Raw genomic sequence first — 19991 nt, forward strand, 5'->3', positions numbered from 1 at the left:
CGCTTGGGGGTGTGGTGTGTGAAAGCCCTAATAAGCAGGCATATACATAGAATGAAGGCTACTGCTAAGCTTGTAAGCCGCCCTGAGTCTTCGGAGAAGGGCGGGATATAAATGGAATTAAAATAAATAAATAAAAAAATTTTGTTGCCAAAATATTGGCATTTTTAACAAATCTTTTCCTCAATTTAAAACAGGGGTGTCAAACTGCCGGCCCAGAGGCTGGACGCGTCACAAAGAAACTGCGCCCACCCCATTTCCGGCAATATGGAAAAAGTTCCGATATGTGACGTCATGTAACGTCACAAGTTTGACATGTCTGATCTAAAACTTATCAATTTTGGGGGACTGGATTTAGGCTTATTTTCTGGTGTTTTTTTTTAAAAAAAAACTGTTCAAAGGAAATGCCACACTTGAAATATTCACAATGGCAATTCTGCTTCAAGATCTAACATTCCTGGGTTTTCCTAGCAATAATTTAAAGTTACCACTTTCTTTCAGTAGCCTACTGCCGAACTAGTGGCAGAACAGTACAGAAATGATACAGCGGCTGATAGGTACAGTGGCTACCTGTCCTTTATTATAAAGGGTAGGCCTCCATTTCAGAAAGTTGCCCTTAAGTTTTATTTATTTATTTTCTTGCTTTTGCTCTGGAAATTTTCTATGTAAAGCGAAGTTACAAACATAAACTTTTTTTTTTAATCCTTACAACCTTTTTTTTCAGATTTGTCTCTTTTTCTGGCTTGTCCTTCACTTAAGCCAGTTTGGTCTAGTGCAGGGATCCCCAACCCCCAGGGCGTGGACCAGTACCGGGCCACGGCATGCCAGCAACCGGTCCGCATAAACAAGCAAAGCCTTATCCGTTGGATGCAGGCAGCACACAAAACCACGCACCCTCCGGTCCGTGGAAAAACCTCTCTCCATGGAACCAGTCCCTGGTACCCACATGGCTGGGGACCTCTTCACTAGTGGTTAAGGCACAAGACTAGAAAGCAGGGGACCACAAGTTCAAATCTTGTCTTAACCATGAAAGCCAGCTGGGTGACCCTGGGCCGGTTGCTCTCTCTCAACCCAACCCACCTCACAGGGTTGCTGTTGTGGAGAAAATAAGAAAAGGAAGGTAAGTTGAATATGTTCACTGCCTAAATTAATGTAAAAAATAATACGGGAGAAATATAAATAAATATTTTTAAAAAATAATAATCAAAACCATGGTCACTGTATTTATGGGCAAACCATATATATATATATATACACACACACACACACACACACACACACACACACACACACACACACAGGATGTCCAAAAAGTCAGGCCCCATAGACCAATTACAATATATTTTATTAATTAATTCTTTTTCAGAGAAAATGTTACTGTACTTGGGAATGCTCAAAGATCATCTGTCAAATGAGTAAACAGTGCTAAAAAGCAAATTTGCAAACAATTTGAATACTGAATGTAATTTATACAATAAATTATCTCTAGGACTTGAGTTTGGTGGCATACTGTACTTTAAAATGTACTGTCTTGGTATTGGACCACAAATAAATAAAAGTAAACAAAATTAATTTGCATAAGAGACTTGACTCTTAGAACTTTATTATATTATTATTTTTTCTTTAGTGAATAAAGGTCATTCTGGCTGTATGATTTCTCAGAATTGGAATTCCATTTTTCCCCCAATATCAATATTTCTGATACTTAAATCTGAACAATTCTATTCTCACAATCAGGCATGCTTATAAGTACTTTTCATTCATTTGACAGATGATCTTTGAACATTCCTAAGTACAGTAACATTTTCTCTGAAAAAGAATTAATTAATAAAATACATTGTATTATATCTCTGTTCAGATGAGAGATTCGTCATTTGATCCTAGTCTTCCTGTCCACAAGATTGTAAATGGGTTGTAACTTGTAAAGTAAAAATTCCAAAAGCAAAATAATGGTAGCACATAAAATGCCCTTTGCACTGAGAACTGTAATACAGCGAATGGAAATATCAATACAGCCACATTTCTACTTACTTGGCTACAGACTGAATAACTTTTGAAGATGTATCCTTGATATTCGTGAAAAATCTTTCGGTCCCACCTCGAAGGATATCAAAGAACCCACTAGAAGACTGGTCACATTCTGCCACTATCAGCCCTAGAAGCCAAAAATACAGTATTATAACCTAAAGCAGGCAATCACCATTATTCTTTCCTCTAAACAGACTTACATTTGCATTAGAAATTGCATTAAATTGTATTTCCATTTAAAAACAAATTCAGCAGGGCACTTTAGCTACTGTCTTTATTTATGTTATTACCCCAGTCTGTGTCTTTTAATTAAGGCAATATTTTTCTACACAAAGAAGAACAGCCAAGTACAGTAATTCAATAAAAAAGCTGTGAATGGTCCTTCTTCTAAGACAGTCCCCGCATTCTGAAGCAAACAGAGTCATGCAAACCTATTAGCTGCAATAAATAGATTCCAGTGACAATACTGGTGCTCTATTTAGCTAATCTGTGTATCAGTCACCTGATCCAATGAAGTGACTATAAGTCACAAATTCACACATACATTTCTTGGTCTCTAAGGTGCCCTGTTGTTTATGTATGCATAGCATCTCTTCCATGCAAAGAGTGTAAAGACATAGAAGAATAAACTCTTAATCAACGGTAACACTATGTAAAAGGTGGTCAGATATTACTAGTATAATTAATATATTCCTAATTATAATTATATTGTAATTATTCTGAAGGCCCATTAGGGCAGGAGGCCCCAATCCCGGGTCGCAGACAGGCACTGGTCCACGGCGCACCAGAAACCGGACTCTGAAAATGTGTGAAGCCCCACGTGTACATGTGCGGGATGCAGGCGGTGCACAAAACCACGTGCCCTCCGGTCTGTGGAAAAACCTCTCTCTACAGAACTGGTCCCTGGCGCCCAAAAGGTTGGGGGCGGCTGCATTAGGGCACAAATACATAGAAAGTAGTCTCAAGTTCCTATATTTTGCTTACAAGTCAGGAAACATACAATTCAGGGCTTTTCTTTCCTTTTTAATACAGTTTGTGTTCTAGGAATCAACGTTTCTCAAATTCATACTGTCAACAAATATTCAAAAACTTACATATGATTTTTACTACTTCTTCAGAGAAGGATGAAGGAATCAGACTGAATTTTCTACATCAGACAGAATCACTCCCCCCCCATCCCCGTTACTCCAACAGTCCAAGCTACTGTGGTTTGCTATGATTCCATGATTTACTCCAAACCTGGAAGTTTGTTATATTTATATCTTACTTTCCTTCAGAAACTCAAGGTGGGAACCATAATGTTTCCCCTTCCTTTTTTTTTCTTGGGAGGAGTTTGGGGTGTGAGAGTGTAGCCGGCCCAAAGAATAAATTATGAAATGGGTCTCCTAATCTAACAACTCAACTGTAAATATGATGTTATCAATATGAGAAGGTAAGGAAATCATGAGTCTGTTCAAAGCTTGATTACTATTATTTCTTACCAAGGACTTCTGAATTTGGGGAAACTTTTTAAAGTCTAAACCTAAAAGTTTAGTAGCAATGCTAAAATAAATAAGAATCGAGACTGTCAAATACTGTAAGAAAGGCTACATAAGAAAGATGCCAGAAATGTTAAAAGAAACAGTAAGAATTGGACAGTACATGAAGAAAATTCCATTAAGCATCATACCCGCATTATATATATTGTTAAGCTGACCAGCAGGTTTTGAGTTCTGTGGCACCAATGCTGAAGATGTCTTAGGCTGAGCATAATTCCCGTAGCCCCCATTTTGTTCAAGAAGCTGGAAAAAAAGCATCACAGCAGGAGTGAACATAAATAAAACTCCCACTCCTCCCCACCCACAGCCAATCTGTACTAAAAAGGTAATATTGAGTCACTTTAAATATGTTTTGTTGATTGTAAAAATAGAATACAAGGATGACTGCAAATTTTGATTTTAATATAAAGCTCTAAATAAAGCATTCAAGAGGCAATAATCTAACTAATATGAAAAAAAACACTAAGCCAAATTATTAAAAATGGAGAACTGGCGTATATAGTCTGCTCTATATTTCACCATCGATTTTCTTTTCTCCTTCGCCTTTGAAATTTTAGCCTGGAGGAGCAGAAAGAGAACAGAATGAAAGGATAATTTGGGGAGGAATTATGCAGTTCCCCTTCCCAAAAGCCAATCATAGTATTTCTCTTTTCTTCAGTTGCCCAAAGCCCTCTAAAATGACATCGTCGATACTCAACATTTTGCAATCCTCCCAATAATGCCAAAAGCTGGCTACTGTTTCTGTCCCATCCAAGGACAATGTCATGCTATTTCCTTGCCCCTTTTACTGCAGAGGATAGGTTTAAAAAAAAAAGAGGGTGGTGTTGGTGGCGGTGCTGCTGCTGCCCAGTTTAAAAACATGGCTGTTGCCGCCACCATAGACTTTTACAAAACCTAAACATCCTTAAGTTAAATTCCTGATTACTTCGAGACACGCATGACATTTTCCTGGCAGAAATAAAAGAGTGGTTTGATAATGCTTTCTTCCTAACCTCATCTACATTTCTGGGGTCCCTGGGATTCTACCATCTGACTGTTAACCAAGCCCAAATCTACCCCGCGTTTTTTAGTTCAGTATGGATAGGCTACGTCTTGCCACATAGCTGAGAACTGGTTTCACCAAACCGGATCTATTACCTCTGTGATAGGGGACTTTGGATTCACATTTCTAGCAGCCGCAATCTCCTGCAGCTGATTGACAAGCTCAGTAATGGACAGCCTCTCTTCTGGATTCACCCTCAAAGCAGAACCTAAAAAACAATGCAAGGAAAAGATCAGCGCATATTAAAAAGTTTGCCAACAGGAGTTGTGAGCCTCGCTACGATGCAACTCTGAAATGCCAGCAGTAGGAAGTAGCTAAAATGAAGCCACACATTTAAATTATACTAAAAAATAAATAAATAAAAAGACAATCTTTTTGCGTGTACCAGTGTTCTTCCTGAATTAAAAGTCAGCCAGCAATTCCTAGTCTATCCTCTTCAAATGGGTTGCACTTGTAATGGCTCCCATTACTGCTCTCTAGCATGGACACTGAGAAGCAGAAATGATGAACAAATGTGCGTCCAACACTTTCTCAAGTAGCAGGTTGAAACAGCGGGTGTAGAGAGGCTTTTCACATGGACTTGTAGGTATAGAAACCTAATGCATTTGTGAGTTTAGAAGGAAACCATAAAATTCTCTACAAAATCATCAGCTCCCCTGCTTTTTGTGCCGCCTCTCCAGGTGTTTGGTGTCATTGTCTGAAACTTACGTATAAGATCGTGAAACACAGTATATTTTGTGTCGCTCTGTGGGATGGAGTATTTTCCATTGACTATTCGAAGCTTCGCTCCATCTTCAAAAGGGTGTTGCCTAAAGCACAACAAGTAGAGGATGCAACCCAAGGCCTGCATGGAAATAACAAAAGATTTGCGAAAAGAAAATGAACAAGACTAAATCATTCAAGGCCTAGCCTAGGGGTCTTCAAACTTGGCCCTTTTATGACTTGTGGACTTCAACTCCCAGAATTCCTCAGCCAGGCATGCCTGGCTGAGGAATTCTGGGAGTTGAAGTCCACAAGTCATAAAAGGGCCAGATTTGAAGACACCTGGCTTAGCCAAATCAGTTGTAACAATGACTAACCTTCCTTTTAAGTTGTTATTGTTTCAGATTTTGAGCTGATCTGACAAGACAATTCAGCATCTGATAAGAGAGTTAAATGCTTCATCGACAAGAATGATTATCCAACAGGTGCCTAAAAATAGGATACTGCTTTCTAAAAAGTTGCTATGTTTTGGAGTCTTTTGAAAGACTTAAGTCAATTAATGGGACAGTTGTGTTTTACAGGCAATTGTTAAAGCCTAAGGAGGAAATGGACTATCAAAGAAGCCAAAGTATAGAAGGGCCCTTCTTTTTATCCTCCGCTTCTTGTGTTTTCAGACACCTTTTTTCGTGGCCTCAGATCATCAAAAAGAAGCTACTGTGGTAGCTGTGAGAGGAACTTTACAATGTGAGGTAGTCCTTTTGTGTATAGTTATGTGATATGGTTGAAAAAGGTTTCGCTTGTAGAATCTTTTCATGGAATACATAATATTCTCTTCTATCAGAATGTTTTCAGCTGAAAAAATCTTGTCACCCTTAGATTCACCTTTGCATTTTCCTTTTCTTCATAATTTCACATTGGTGCTTCCTAAGGAGCTTTTAATTAAACATCTTACTTGGAGCATATAAGAGACATACTTGAAACTGAAATATACTTGAAATATACTGAATTATCCAGTTTAATGAAAAGAAGGACCAGGGTTGACAGGATAGCAGTGTTCCAATATCTCAGGGGCTGCCACAAAGAAGAGGGAGTCAAGCTATTCCCCAAAGCACCTGAAAGCAGGACAAGAAGCAACGGATGGAAACTAGTCAAGGAGAGAAGCAACCTAGAACTAAGGAGAAACTTCCTGACAGTTAGAACAATTAACCAGTGGAACAACCTGCCTCCAGAAGCTGTGAATGCTCCAACACTGGAAGTGTTTAAGAAGAGACCGGACAACCTTTTGTCTGAAATGGTATAGGGTGTCCTGCCTGAGCAGGAAGAAAGACCTCCGAGGTTTCTTCCAACTCTGTTATTCTGAAAGAGAGCCCCTGGGACTGATCCCACAATGAACTACATGGGGTTTCATTGATCGTTTTAATAATAACAAATCAGTTCTGGAAAAATTAGAAAGCAGAAGCAAACACAAGTTGGCATGGCCCACTCTACTGAGTTAGAACTGTGGGGGCTTCCTTCCAGTTGCCTTTAAAAGCAACGCTTTTTCCTTCTCTCCCCTTCTCTCTTTTTCCATTTGTGTCATATCATTTAGAGCTTAAGCTCCAGGTAGAAAATGTCCCATTTCTGATCTGCGCAAAACCTTAGGAAAGGTTAAGCAGCTTCATTGAGGATGAGCACTAAGACCACAGAATAAGTCTTGTAGGAACAGAATTGAGAGGTCTGCTTGGAATATTGCTATCTCTAAGGGTATTTTACTGCTTCCTTATTTCCCTGAGGTTTTACCCAAGTTACTTTCATCACAGGCGCTTTTTTTTTTGAGATGCCAATTTTAGATTTTGCAGCTCTTTATTTCAGTTTTAACATCTGCACTGAATGGTGTCAATACATTGTAACAGATTAGTATTAGCTACCTGGTGGACTCTATCAGAGAATGGAAGAAGGAGACTTTCTCTAAATAAATGAGAAAGCCTAATCGATAGGGACAATATGCAGAAAGAAAATCCATACCCATATATCTTGCTTTTCATCAATTGGAAAGTTTGAATACAAATCTATAATTTCAGGAGTTCTATACATTGGCGTCGTGTTCCTTGTGACCTGTACACACAAAATAAGAGATTTAGAGTTAATCCACAAATATATTTTTTTACATCAAAGTCACTTATTTAGTTGAACTTTGGTCTTAGGCTGTTTTACATTCAGTCTTTTCATAAGTTATCCTAGCTTTTACAGCAAGCAGATCCATGTGCAAGACCAAAGAATTTACTTGCATAACAATAATGAAATTCTTTAGTTAGTTACACTCAATTATTTTATTTATTTGTCTAATTTATCTAGCCACCCGTCTCACAAAACAAGCAACTTTCCTGTAGTCTTTGGAGAAAAGTTATTTAGCCAGCAGTAGTCAAGTCTTTTGAGAAAGAGCTATAATTCTGTGATATACTCTGGACAAAAAAGATCACAATTAAACTAGAGGTACACCTTGGTGCTCTTGATCTTTCCAACTAAGTTAAATTTGTTTAGCTTTTGTCCTGACCCAGGGCAAACCTTTTTAGCCACACAGTCTTCAGCTGAAAAAGGATTATGTAACTCTCCCTATAGACAAGAGAGAGCTACTACATCAAAGTGGCTATGTGATTCTTCACAAACTGCTCAGCTAAAGGATTAAAGAAGAGATGATGGGTTTTGCAGGGCAACAAAACTCCCACATACGCTTCTTATATGTTTGAGCAGTTTTTTATAAGTATGCGGGATACATAAGGAAAAAGAGATTCAGTCCTATCCAAAACTCTTTGATTTTCCCCTCTGCATCTCCTGTTCCTAACCTCAATTTCCTGTTCCTTTTCTACCAGTCTTTGCCAAAAAAACAGACAAACTCTTTGAAAAGCTGTTCTCAAAAGCAGAACTGTACAAGAGAGGACAACAGATGCAGCTTGGCTGGGAATACATTTAGAAAACCCAGCATGGGAGTTTTGGCACAGAGTGTATTCAAATAGAATATATCCATCTTTTTTTTGCTAGGCAAGCATTAATGAAACAAAAAAGCACAGTATTTAATAGCATGGTCAGAGAGTAGAAATTCAAATAATGCAATACTCAGTAGCAACTGAAGCCAAGCCACCTAAGTGCTGGAAACTCTTTGAAAAGGCCAATGAATATAACCAGCAAAGATAAGATTCTTATATAAATGATACGCAACTAACTTTTTTAAACTAAGAATTATTTTTTAATATAATAATGTTTTCAAATGTGGAGCGCGATGGCTCAGGGGTTGATGACGTTGAGCCCGGGTTCAAGACCCGAACGCCATGCAAGGGGTGAGCGCCCACTTCGTTTGAAAGCACGCAAATGCGAATAGATAAATAAGTAGCCCTTCGGTGGGAAGGTAACAGCGTTCTATGTGCTTCAGCATATAGTCATGTTCGCCACATGACTACGGAAATGTCTTCAGACAACACTGTCTCCCTTGGCTAAGAAATGGAGATGAGCACTGGACATGACTAGATGTTGCTGTTGTTAGTTGCGAAGTCGTGTCGGACCCATCGCGACCCCATGGACAATGTTCCTCCAGGCCTTCCTGTCCTCTACCATCTTCTGGAGTCCATTTAAGCTCACGCCTACTGCTTCAGTGCTTCATTCTCTGTCCCCTTCTTCTCTTGCCCTCAATCTTTCCCAGCATTAGGCTCTTCTCCAGTAAGTCCTTCCTTCTCATTAGGTGGCCAAAGCATTTGAGTTTCAGCTTCAGGATGTGGCCTTCTAAAGAGCAGTCAGGATTGATCTCCTCTAGGACTGACCGGTTTGATCGCCTTGCAGTTCAAGGGACTCGCAGGAGTCTTCTCCAGCACCACAGTTCAAAGGTCTCAATTCTTTGGCGCTCAGCCTTTCTTATGGTCCAACTTTCACAGCCACACATTGCAACTGGGAAAACCATGGCCTTGACTATACGCACTTTTGTTGGCAGGGTGATGTCTCTGCTTTTTAGTGTGCTGTCTAGATTTGCCATGGCTTTCCTCCCGAGGAGCAAGTGTCTTTTAATTTCTTGACTACAGTCCCCATCTGCGGTGATCTTGGAGCCCAGGAAAATAAAATCTGCCACTACCTCCATTTCTTCCCCTCTATTTGCCAGGAATTGAGAGGGCCAGATGCCATGATCTTGGTTTTCTTAATGTTGAGTTTCAAGCCAACTTTTGCCCTCTCCTTCTTCACCCGCATCAAGAGGCTCTTTAGTTCCTCTATGATTAGATAGGGGAAATTTTTATCTTTACCTTTAATGTTTTCAAAAAAGAACACAACATGCTGAAAATAAACTATAGTGCTGTGTGTCTTACCTCATCTTCAACAGTTGCCCGTCTTTGTGCAGACCAGCTATAGTCAGGATAATGTGTCACTACTGTTGCACTACCAAAATCACACAATTTAATTGTTCCTTGATTACTTATCAGCATATTTTCAATCTGCAGAGAGAAGTTATACATATTTACATTAAAAAGGCCTCGACTTATGCATATCTGTGTTCACATCACCAAGGGTCACATCATCAAGATTATCGAAGCTCTCATTAAACTAAACATTTTTCTAAGGTTCAATAGCTTGCTTTCAAATTCAAATATTCTACCTTAAGTTCGTGTTTGAGCAGAAACACCGCGCTCCAAGGAACATTTGGGAAGTTACTGAGAACAAGATAATTATAAATGCTTTAGCAATGAGATTCAAGACCTGACACCTTTTCAGCCACATGTATATGCTCTTCATCCTCCATGCAACATAAAGAACAGCATAATTCTATGATTCTCTTCAATGTTCATGTCAATTTAATAACATAATCACTAAACAATTCCATTATGTTTTAACCTGACAACCCAACCTAGAGTTTTTACTCTTCTGTACAGGTAGTCTTTGACATAAGTTTATTTAGTGACTGTTCAATTTTACAATGGCACTAAAAAAAGTGACTTATGACCATTTCTCACCGTTACGACCTTTGCAGCATTCCCAAGGTCATGTGATCGAAATTCAGGTGCTTGGCAACTCGCTCATACTTATCACCGCTGCTGTGTCCCAAGGTCATGAGATCATCTTTTGCACCCTTCTGACAAGCAAAGTCAATGGGGAAGCCAGATTCACTTAACAATCGGGTTATTAATTTACCAACTGCAGTGATTCACTTAACAACTGTGGCAAGAAAGGTCGTAAAATAGAGCAAAACTCACTTAACAAATATCTCACTTAAAACAGAAACTTTGGGGTCAATTGTGATCATAAGTCAAGGACTAAGGACTACCTGTACAACACTTTTCTCACTACTACAGGCAAATTCAAGCTCATCCTGACTGACGGTATCCTTGCTTCAATCTCATAAGGAGTAAAGAAAACATGGCTTCCTTACCTTTAAATCTCTATGAATAATAGGAGGCTTCTGCTTGTGCATATGTTGCACAGCACGGCAAGTCTGATAAAATATCTTCAAAACTGTATCACACGAGAGGGGGCCTTTAGATTCCACTTTCTTTAAAAATTCCACCAGCTGCCCTATGAACATAAAATCCATGAATCACACACATTATGGAAGAGGTACCAGGGATGCTAATTTTGATGACAGCCAACAAAAGCCCATAAATACCCCCTGATCCCTATAATTTCTTGGTATATGCCAGGGGTAGGCAACCTTGGCTCTTTTATGACTCGTGGACTTCAACTCCCAGAATTCCTGAGCCGGCATGGCTCAGCATGGAAACCTCTCCCTTTCCCCTCAGCATGGCTGGCTCAGGAATTCTGGGAGTTGAAGTCCACGAGTCATAAAAGAGCCAAGGTTGCCTACCCCTGGTATATGCTAACATAAGAGTTGAAGCTCAGGTGTTTTGGCTCATTCTGCGATGGTGTGATGAGCACAGCGCTGATGCCAAGCAAACACATTGTATGCTGCTGCACACATCGTGAGAAAGGGAGGAGAAAAATGTGAGTAACACTACAGCTGTACTCTGAGATTTTGCTGGAGAGACAAGGCTCCCGTAATGTATCCTCAGCTACATGCTTCTTTTCTTCGGTACACTCTATCATCATTTTGTACAATATTAGACTGCAAAGAAGTACTGAAGTAGACTCCAATTATTACTCAGCCTTTGGAAAGGTTTGGTGCTGTGAGGCTTGGTTAGTAGTGAAGGTGCCGGCCTAGTATCTAGGAGACTCTGAGTTCTAGTCTTACTTTAGCATGAAAGCTTGGTGGATGACTTTGGGCCAGTCACTCTCTCTGTCTTAGCCCTACTTATCTCACAGGATTGTTGTGGGGGAAAATAAGAGGAAGGAGTATTAGGCATGTTTGCCCCCTTGATTTACTTATAAAGGAATAAAAGCAGGATAAAATCTAATAAAGGGGAAACAGGGAAGACCAAATACTGAACACTTTTTGGTTAAGTACCTATTCTGCTTTTGGCTAGAAAAACGGCAGGTTTTGAAATGCAGAACATTTCTAAAAGTTTTCCTTTTTTTATTTGTACCCAGAACTTAAAAAAAAAAGCTATTTTAATTATGCATGTCTGGCACTCGTATAAAGGGGGAGGAGGAGGAGGAGGAGGAGGAGGAGGAGGAGGAGGAGGAGGAGGAGGAGGAGATAAACTTATTCTTCGATCTTATCGCACCAAATAATTAGTCAGAAAATTTTAATCTGCAATGAAAACATTAACTGAGAGTCCTAAAGTGGGAAAGAGTCACTTAGTCATTCCTCTGCTACACTTAAAATAATGTTTTCCTCCATTCTGTTTTTAAAATATTGCTTGAAACAGAAAAGTCAGAAATGAAAACGGAGGAGTTAAGTTTCAAATTTCGGCTAATGAAGACTATACGTTTTGCTCAAAGTGCAGAGCAGCCCTGCAACCCTTTCCTGATACTAAATGTTTTTTTGTTCTAAGAAACGTCGCCCGAATCTTTTCTCAGCGGAGCCAGTCAGGCTGAGTCAGTGAATTAGGCTGTCAAGCCAAGGTGATTCCGCAAAAATTGCAACTTTACCTTTACAAAGTTCCGTAAGCAGAAGAAATTCTCCTTGCCCAGTATCCGATTCTTCTTTTCCAATGGAGGCAGCAGAACAGAACTGGACGACGTTTGGATGTCCAGATAGCTTTTTCTGAATAACGTGTCTCTGTTAAAGTTTCAAAGTTTCTTCTTTATTTGGAAAACCTCTTTGCAGTCATGCAACAGAACTACAGTTTGCTCAGTTGGATTAGAATTCCAATTCTGAACGAGAGACCGTGGACAAAAACAGGTTCTGACATCCAGCCCAGGATGTTGAAAACTCAACGAATTCCGCATTCCGCCACAATTGGCAAAGTTTGGCAATTGGGCTTGTTGCCTGCCCTGCTCTCAAGCATGGCTTATATTGAGCTTATCCAGTTAACATTAGGATCAACTTTTAATGGTCAGCTGAACACAACCACGTTCTATGTATAATTTAAAGCAGGAGAGAAAAGGACAAAGGAAAGCATTTCTGATGTAACAATATTATTAAGACCCTGGATTAATATGGCAAAAGAAAGCCAAAGTGTTTCAAACCAGGATAATTGACACAAATTAGGAGGCACGTAGAGCTAATATGCTCTCTGAAGCAACTACAGCTTCAAACAAATTTGCTCTTTCATATATTTAATCAAAAAATATCCCATTTAGACCGTCTGATCTCTCCTTCTTGCTATGCATGCCTCCTCTGCTTCTCCTTTCACATCAACAGCAAAACAATCTGGAACACAACAATTAATTGATATTTAAGCCACAGGTAAAGTCAGGTTTCAAATGCTGAGCTGTTTGGAAGATGTTCAGATAGTTTCTGGTTTAAATATAAAATGAAAGTTTTGCTCTGATGAAGGAGCAAAGAAACCTCTTTTGTATCCTTACTTATTGAACCAGGATTTGATAGTCCAAGCATAATATGATTTCACCTGTCTCTAAAAGGATACCATGAAGCAGACTTCTTGAATGATAGCTTTGTTCTTTTCCTCTTCATTGGACAATAATCTCTGCCAGGAAAAATAAAGAGATCACAAAAAATAATATTTTGATTTCTTTCTTTCTTTTTTTGTATGTTTGTTTTGTTTCCAAACAATAGTAATTATACCCTTCTCTCTCTTGTAATTATATAAAAAAACAAGTTATCAGGTCACACAAATGTTGTAGGCAAATCAAGGACCAATTCCAAAGGTCACCTGTCCAATAAGACACACAACCTTCCTGCAGAGGCTAGTTTGAGACATTCTGGAGGCAAGTGCCATTCGCACGGTCTCTCAGGAGGGCATGATTTTCCAAATCATGTGGATTGGAAAACTGTACATTTCTGAGAGATGACATGAAAGCCATTTCCGGAATGGCACAAGGCAGCCTACGTAAAAGAATCCGTGTCACATCAGCCGGGTGCTCTTTCAGAAACGTGATCTTCGGAAATCGCCTTTCGAAAAGAAAATCAACCAATGTGCCTTATGGCCTTCTCATAGAGCCTCATGCCATCCCGGAAGCAGGTGGCCCAAGGATTGCTGCAGCACTCGCTTCCAGAGTGGCTCAAGGTGGCTTCTGTATAAGGAGGCCACATGGTGCATTGGCTGATTCTCTTTAAAGTAGAATCTTCAGAAGAGGTAAATGGAGCAAGGTGTGATGGAGCAGAGGAGGAGAATTAAGGATGTGGTACCCAGCAGAGCAAGAAGCAGGCCCAAGGCCTTTGGGTACCCGGCTAGGTGGGAAGTAGGTCCAAAGCACCCAGCAAGGTGGGATGGGGAGGAAATATAGGCAGGTAGGGGCAGTTGCAGCTGGTCATGAGGGCAGGTGGATTACAAAGCACTTGAATTGTGATCACATGGTCACAGGGGTGCTGCAGCAGCTGTAAGTTCGAATACAAGTCATAAGTCCATTGTTCAGCACCATGGTAATTTTGAATGATCCCTGAACAATTGGTCATAAATCAAAGACTAACTGTAATCATATACAGCTAACGGTCATCTCTCTGTGTGTTTGTGTCTGTGTGTACATATGTACACTCATATATTGAGTACTTTAAAACATTTCATTCATAAACTTTAAACAGGGTATGTTACTTTAAGCTAGGAATCCAGGCTCGTCACAATACGATTGAGCTGCTTTTTGCTATGTAGAATGTATTCATTCCTGTTTTCTCCTGCTCAAACCAATAATTGAGAACTTAGTTCTGCTTAGCATTCTTTCTTTCCTCTCCTACTCAAACCAGAGTTTAGTTTGACATTTGGTTCCAAAATTAGAACAGAAGAATGGAATATTTATTGTTTCAATTCTTACAATAGCACCTCGGACCCTACGCTGTCATATTATCAAATATCATTTACGCTGTTCACTGTTCATCAAGGTCAGTAGTCTGCAAATTATAAAACCGTTATTTTAACAACAGTTATAAATAAATTTGGGTTCTTCTAAATCAAAAGGCAATGCCATCAGGGCTCACTTAGATGATTTTTATTCTTATTTGCAAAATCATGCTGTATTAAATGGAAAACCACAATGATTTTGTGTAAAATTGGCATCTGAGAGAAAAATATCCCACAGGCATGGAAAGAAGGAAGTGCTTTTATTTATTCAGCAATCATCTGCATTTTTTAAAGTTACGGAGAAAGTATTTGCTTGAACTACTAGTGAGTTAATGAGTAAGGCTGGAGAAAGATCTAGAAGTCTGGGAATTAATAACTAAATCTTTTTCATTTCCTCTTGTCTTTAGAATTAGTCTGTCAAGACTATTATGCGGTACTTGTATCATCCTCAACACTTTATGTGTCTAAAACTCTTTTAGGACACATATTACAAAAAAAAAGAAGGAAGAGCTAGATAACCAAGCATAAGAGCAGATATATGTTAATTGGTCAATGGATGGGTTCATTTCTTCCTTAGGATTAATGTTCCAATGAAAAATGGAAGTGCAACTTTTCTGGACTTTATGCAGCATTGTAAAAATTCCCCCACAATAACACTGATTTTCTTATCACTGTAAGTGTGGTACTTTAAGCAAAGCTTGATAATATGGACATGGAAATTAACAATGGCCATTGCTCAGTGTATAATTTTATATGATCCAGAGTACTGAAGTGGTAAAAGTACTGGATGAAGAGAGGTAGACCCAATCTCTCCCAGCCCTAATTACTTTCCAGTTTGCTACAGAAATGAATTGACAGCCATTCTCACTGTATGCCATCTCAGATGGGCAATAATGACAACAATAAGTATTTCCCTTGAAATGCTATGGATCATTCTTGCTCTCCTGATCACTTTACGGGGATTGCTTTCACTTCAGATAGGTAATTGGAGACATTCCAGGAAAAGTGAACATCAAGAATAGGAGAGGTAAAGATAAAGTTAAAGGTAAAGGTTCCCCCGCACATGCGTGCTAGTCGTTTCCTACTCTAGGGGCCGGTGCTCATCTCCGTTTCAAAGCCGAAGAGCCAGCGCTTGTCCGAGGACGTCTCCATGGTCATGTGGCTGGCACTAGACGCCAAAGGCGCACGGAACGCTGTTACCTTCCCACCGTAGTGGTCCCTATTTTTCTACTTGCATTTTTATGTGCTTTCGAACTGCTAGGTTGGCAGAAGCTGGGACGAGTAACAGGCGCTCACTCTGTTACGTGGCACTCGGGATTCGACCTGCCAAACTGCCGACCATCTGATCGACAAGCTCAGCGTCCTAACCCACTGAGCCACCGCGTTCCTTTTAATAGGAGAGGAGGAATCCTCAAATATTTCCAAACATATATATGGAAGCTTTTTACGCAGAGATGGTTTTGCCAGATAGTCTTAGTAAATTGGGGGCCAGATGATTATTAGCTAAATATTATGTGAATAGTCTCCTCCAACCTATACATCCCTCCCGATATGTTAAGTCACATACTTGTTGGAATTCCAGACGTTATACTTCCAAAGCCTATGAAAGGCATCAGATTGGGGGAGATAGCTGCACAGTAATACTAATTGAAAGCAACTCTGCTAAAATTATAGTCAAAGAAATTATCAAGTACACAGTCTTAGAATTTGGAAGCAAAGCCACAAATTTTATGTTTACTAATAAGTAGTCAACTCTGGAACTGATTTGTTCTTAACTGCTGTACAGTACTTACTATTCACAGTGTCACCATCAATGAAGTCAAGAATAGAAAAATAACCGAAGATTAAAATCCCCCAAAATAAGGATAAATACCTTCAAAGCATAATCCTTCCCACTTCCAAGATCTTGAGCTTCATAAACAAAAGCAAAGCCACCTAAAAAGAAAACGAGATGATTAAAAACTGTCAGGCCCAAGCCCCAGAGATGACACAGTGAGATCCACTCAAATCCAGATCCACTGGCTGAGGAATTCTGGGAGTTGAAGTCCACAAGTCATAAAAGGTCCAGGTTTGAAGACCCCTGATCTAAGCTAATACAGAAGTTATAGTCTAAGGCAGACATGTCAAACACAAGGCCCGGGGGCCAGATCCGGCCCGCGAAGTGGTTTCATGTGGCCCGCGAAGCCATCCTGGAAACAGTGAGGGAACGGCCCCCACTGCCTTGGTCCTGGCCCAGAGACCCTCCTTCTGCCAGAGACCCTCAGATCTGTCCCACTCCTGCCCAGGCCCCCATAGGCACCCTTGATGCGAACGATGTAGAGCTGGCCATGCCCACCCAGTAGGCCATACGCACTCTAGCCACACCCACCCAGTAGGCCACACCCATCCTGGCCATACCCACCTGGCCCCCTGAGGGCAACCGCAATGCTGATGCGGCCCTCAATGAAATTGAGTTTGACACCCCTGGTCTAAGGTGTGACTACTTTGAAACTGTTCTTCCCCTGCACCATCCAGTTCAGGACTGTGCAGTCTCGTCTTGAACCTTCTCGGGAATAGTCTGCTTCTCCCCTGGAAAACTGCAGGGCAGTGACATTACCCCCAACTTCTCCTTTAACTGCATACTTCATCACACAAACCTTAGACATTAGCTAACAAAGAATACCAAAGCTGAAGCAATACAGGAATAGAGAATTCTTTATCTACAAAAGTGCACTACCTGTGTTTCTAAGATTGCTTCAGTGCCATTAAATAAGAATTTTAGATTATACTTTTATCTCTACAAGTGAGATTATTTTGGATAAGAAAAAAAGGTTTATATAGTCCTTTACAACAGGGGAACCTGGAGCTCTACGAGGCTCTGAAGGTCTTGGCTATGATTCCCAAGAGCACAAAATACCTATATAATTAATTCTTACCCAGATCGTTTTGGGGGGCAAAGCCCCCAGCAAGGCAATCATAGATCTAAACATGGCCTTTGGGCTTTCCAAACTCCTCTACAGCCTGTGCTCAGTTGAGAGAGAAGACTGGAGGAGCTTCCAAATTACTTTGGATAAGACAACAGCCAAACCAGCTTGGCAGATCACTTATGAAAAAGGTGAAACATATTCCCTGATACATGGAAACAAATTAAGTATAGCGTCACTGGGGAAAGGTACCCATTCTTCTGTAAATAATAACCAAGCAGAATCATATTATGCACCATAGCTTAAAATCTTTTTTTTTTAAGGTACAGGTACAGCAAACCAGCCTCTCTCTGTGGCCCTTTGAGTTTCCCAGAATGAGAGGAGCAACTTTATTGAAGGGTTTATTATTTCATGGACTGATGAGATTTATATACTGCCAGCATGGCTGTAGTGGTTGAGGGAATGGACTAGGACAGGGGTAGGCAACCACGGCTCTTTTATGACTCATGGACTTCAACTCCCAGAATTCCTGAGTCAGCTATGCTGACTCAGGAATTCTGGGAGTTGAAGTCCATGAGTCATAAAAGAGCAGAGGTTGCCTACCCCTAGACTAGGAATAGGGACAGCCAGGTTCAAATCCATTGTCAGCGAATGAAACTTATTTGGGTGACTCAGGGCAATCATTCTTGCTCACCTTATATGCTTCCTAGGATGATTGTGGTGGGGAAAAAACATGAGGAAGAAGCCCTGTATATGTCAATTAAGATAGTGAATGAAAGGGAGAGTATAAATTTAACAAGTAAATGCTACCATAATCACCAAGGACTTCCAGCAGTCAACGTAATAAAACAAAAAATACTGTACAACAGAGGTCCCCAACCCACTTCCATGGACCGGCACCGGACCACGGCATGCCAGAAACCAGGCCACGCAAACAAGTGAAGCTCCATGTGGGGGATGCAAGCAGCATGAGAAACCATGTCCCTTCTGGTCTGTGGAAAAGTCCCTGGTGCCCAAAAGATTGGGGGCCACTGCTGTACAACACACAAGAATGACCCAACCTGTAAAACACGTACGAAATAACCACCGACAAAACAATCCAACATGTAAATCCAAACATTCTCCAATGTTCTCCAGAAAAGGGTGAAGAGGCCAACTGAAGGTTTTAAGCAACTTACATTCACCACATGATTGCTGACCGCATGCTTGCATGCTGTGGGCATGCAATCCACAACATGCTGTGCAAACTTAGGGCAGTCCTTACGCTGAAAGTCTTTTCAACCTCGTTTTGAAATATGAATGACTAACCAGTTTGTTTTCTAGCACCAACAGCTAGTGTTTGAGGTCCTCTTAGAAGTTCAAGACGACTAAGCCTGGCTCTCCTAATCCTATTCAATGACCCACTACTAGCCATTCTCTGAATGTTGAGAGCATATGCACCATTGTGTGTATAGAATGGCATGCTACATTCACAATAAGGGCTCCATGCAGTAGGAACGTTATTATCTGCCTCAGGTCAAGTGTGTTGCTTGCTACTGATTTGGCAAAACAACCAGCTCTCAACTTTACACTGAGAGTCTGCAATTCCTTAAAAGAGACACCACAGGCATAACCAGCAGAGGCTGTGATTTGAGAAACCTATATACCGTATGTTCATGAACAAAGTTGACAAGACCTGCAGGGCCGTTTGTTATTACAGGCGTATACTTTGTGCGCTCAAAAACAATTCAGGTTGTTTAATGGTTGGATGAGAAATAAATTGCTCTCTGTAAAAGATTGTATCTTGTTTAATAGGAAACCCTACGGCATTGAGTCATAGGCATGAGCAGTTCCTTTGCAAGCTGCATGCTAGTCCTCATTACACTGTGCTTCATCTGGAAAACAGCTGCCTTGCTCCTCTACTTTCCATGTATGCATTGCCTATTGCATAAATTAAAACAAATTAAATTTTTCACTGATTCTATGCTTTTCAGCTGCCTGTATGTAGTTTTTAGATAGTGCAGTAGGTTCTAAGGTAGAGCTTAAAGAAGCTTACTCAAGGCTGGAAAACTAGAAATTGGAAACACCCCATATTTGGGGAAGGGGACAGGTGGCAAGTTAGGGCAGCCCAGCTGAAATCAACTTACCTACTTTTTTCTCTTTTCTCTGTCAAAGATTTTTTTAACCTGCATTAACATACTATTTTCCTGCATTTATGCCTTGCATTATTTATTCATTGCTTAATGTTGTGTTATCCAATGATTTGGGCGTAAACATCTTCAAGTAAAGCAAAGAGCAAAAGGCAGTAGCACGAATGCATATGTCAGATAGGTGTGTGTGTGTGAGAGAGAGATTTATATTTCATATTTCTAAACTGCCCATCTCCCTCAAAGAGGGGCCCTTTGACAGGCTTGTATTTTTAACGTTTTTCTATGTTGAAATGCTCTCCCAGCTATTAGGAGGTCATGTATGGAACAAGCTTTTGCTTCCATTC

At 40.3% G+C, this 19991-nt stretch overlaps 1 protein-coding gene across 3 annotated transcripts in view; it reads right to left on the reverse strand.

The window, feature by feature from the left end:
* Window positions 1–19991, reverse strand: part of GAK (cyclin G associated kinase) — an 85770-nt gene that overhangs the window by 48261 nt on the left and 17518 nt on the right. For all 3 annotated transcript variants that reach the window (XM_081317531.1, XM_081317530.1, XM_081317529.1), the window contains exons 2-11: window positions 16489–16550; window positions 13248–13307; window positions 12307–12421; window positions 10691–10833; window positions 9633–9758; window positions 7312–7401; window positions 5314–5449; window positions 4701–4813; window positions 3695–3806; window positions 2029–2152 (exon numbers count right to left, since the gene is read on the reverse strand). In XM_081317531.1, coding sequence (XP_081173657.1) covers window positions 2029–2152; window positions 3695–3806; window positions 4701–4813; window positions 5314–5449; window positions 7312–7401; window positions 9633–9758; window positions 10691–10833; window positions 12307–12421; window positions 13248–13307; window positions 16489–16550 — 1081 coding nt within the window. The remainder of the gene's footprint in view (window positions 1–2028; window positions 2153–3694; window positions 3807–4700; window positions 4814–5313; window positions 5450–7311; window positions 7402–9632; window positions 9759–10690; window positions 10834–12306; window positions 12422–13247; window positions 13308–16488; window positions 16551–19991) is intronic.

Source organism: Vipera berus (genome assembly GCF_964194415.1).
Source record: "Vipera berus genome assembly, chromosome: 2".
Classification (NCBI taxonomy): Eukaryota; Metazoa; Chordata; class Lepidosauria; order Squamata; family Viperidae; genus Vipera; species Vipera berus.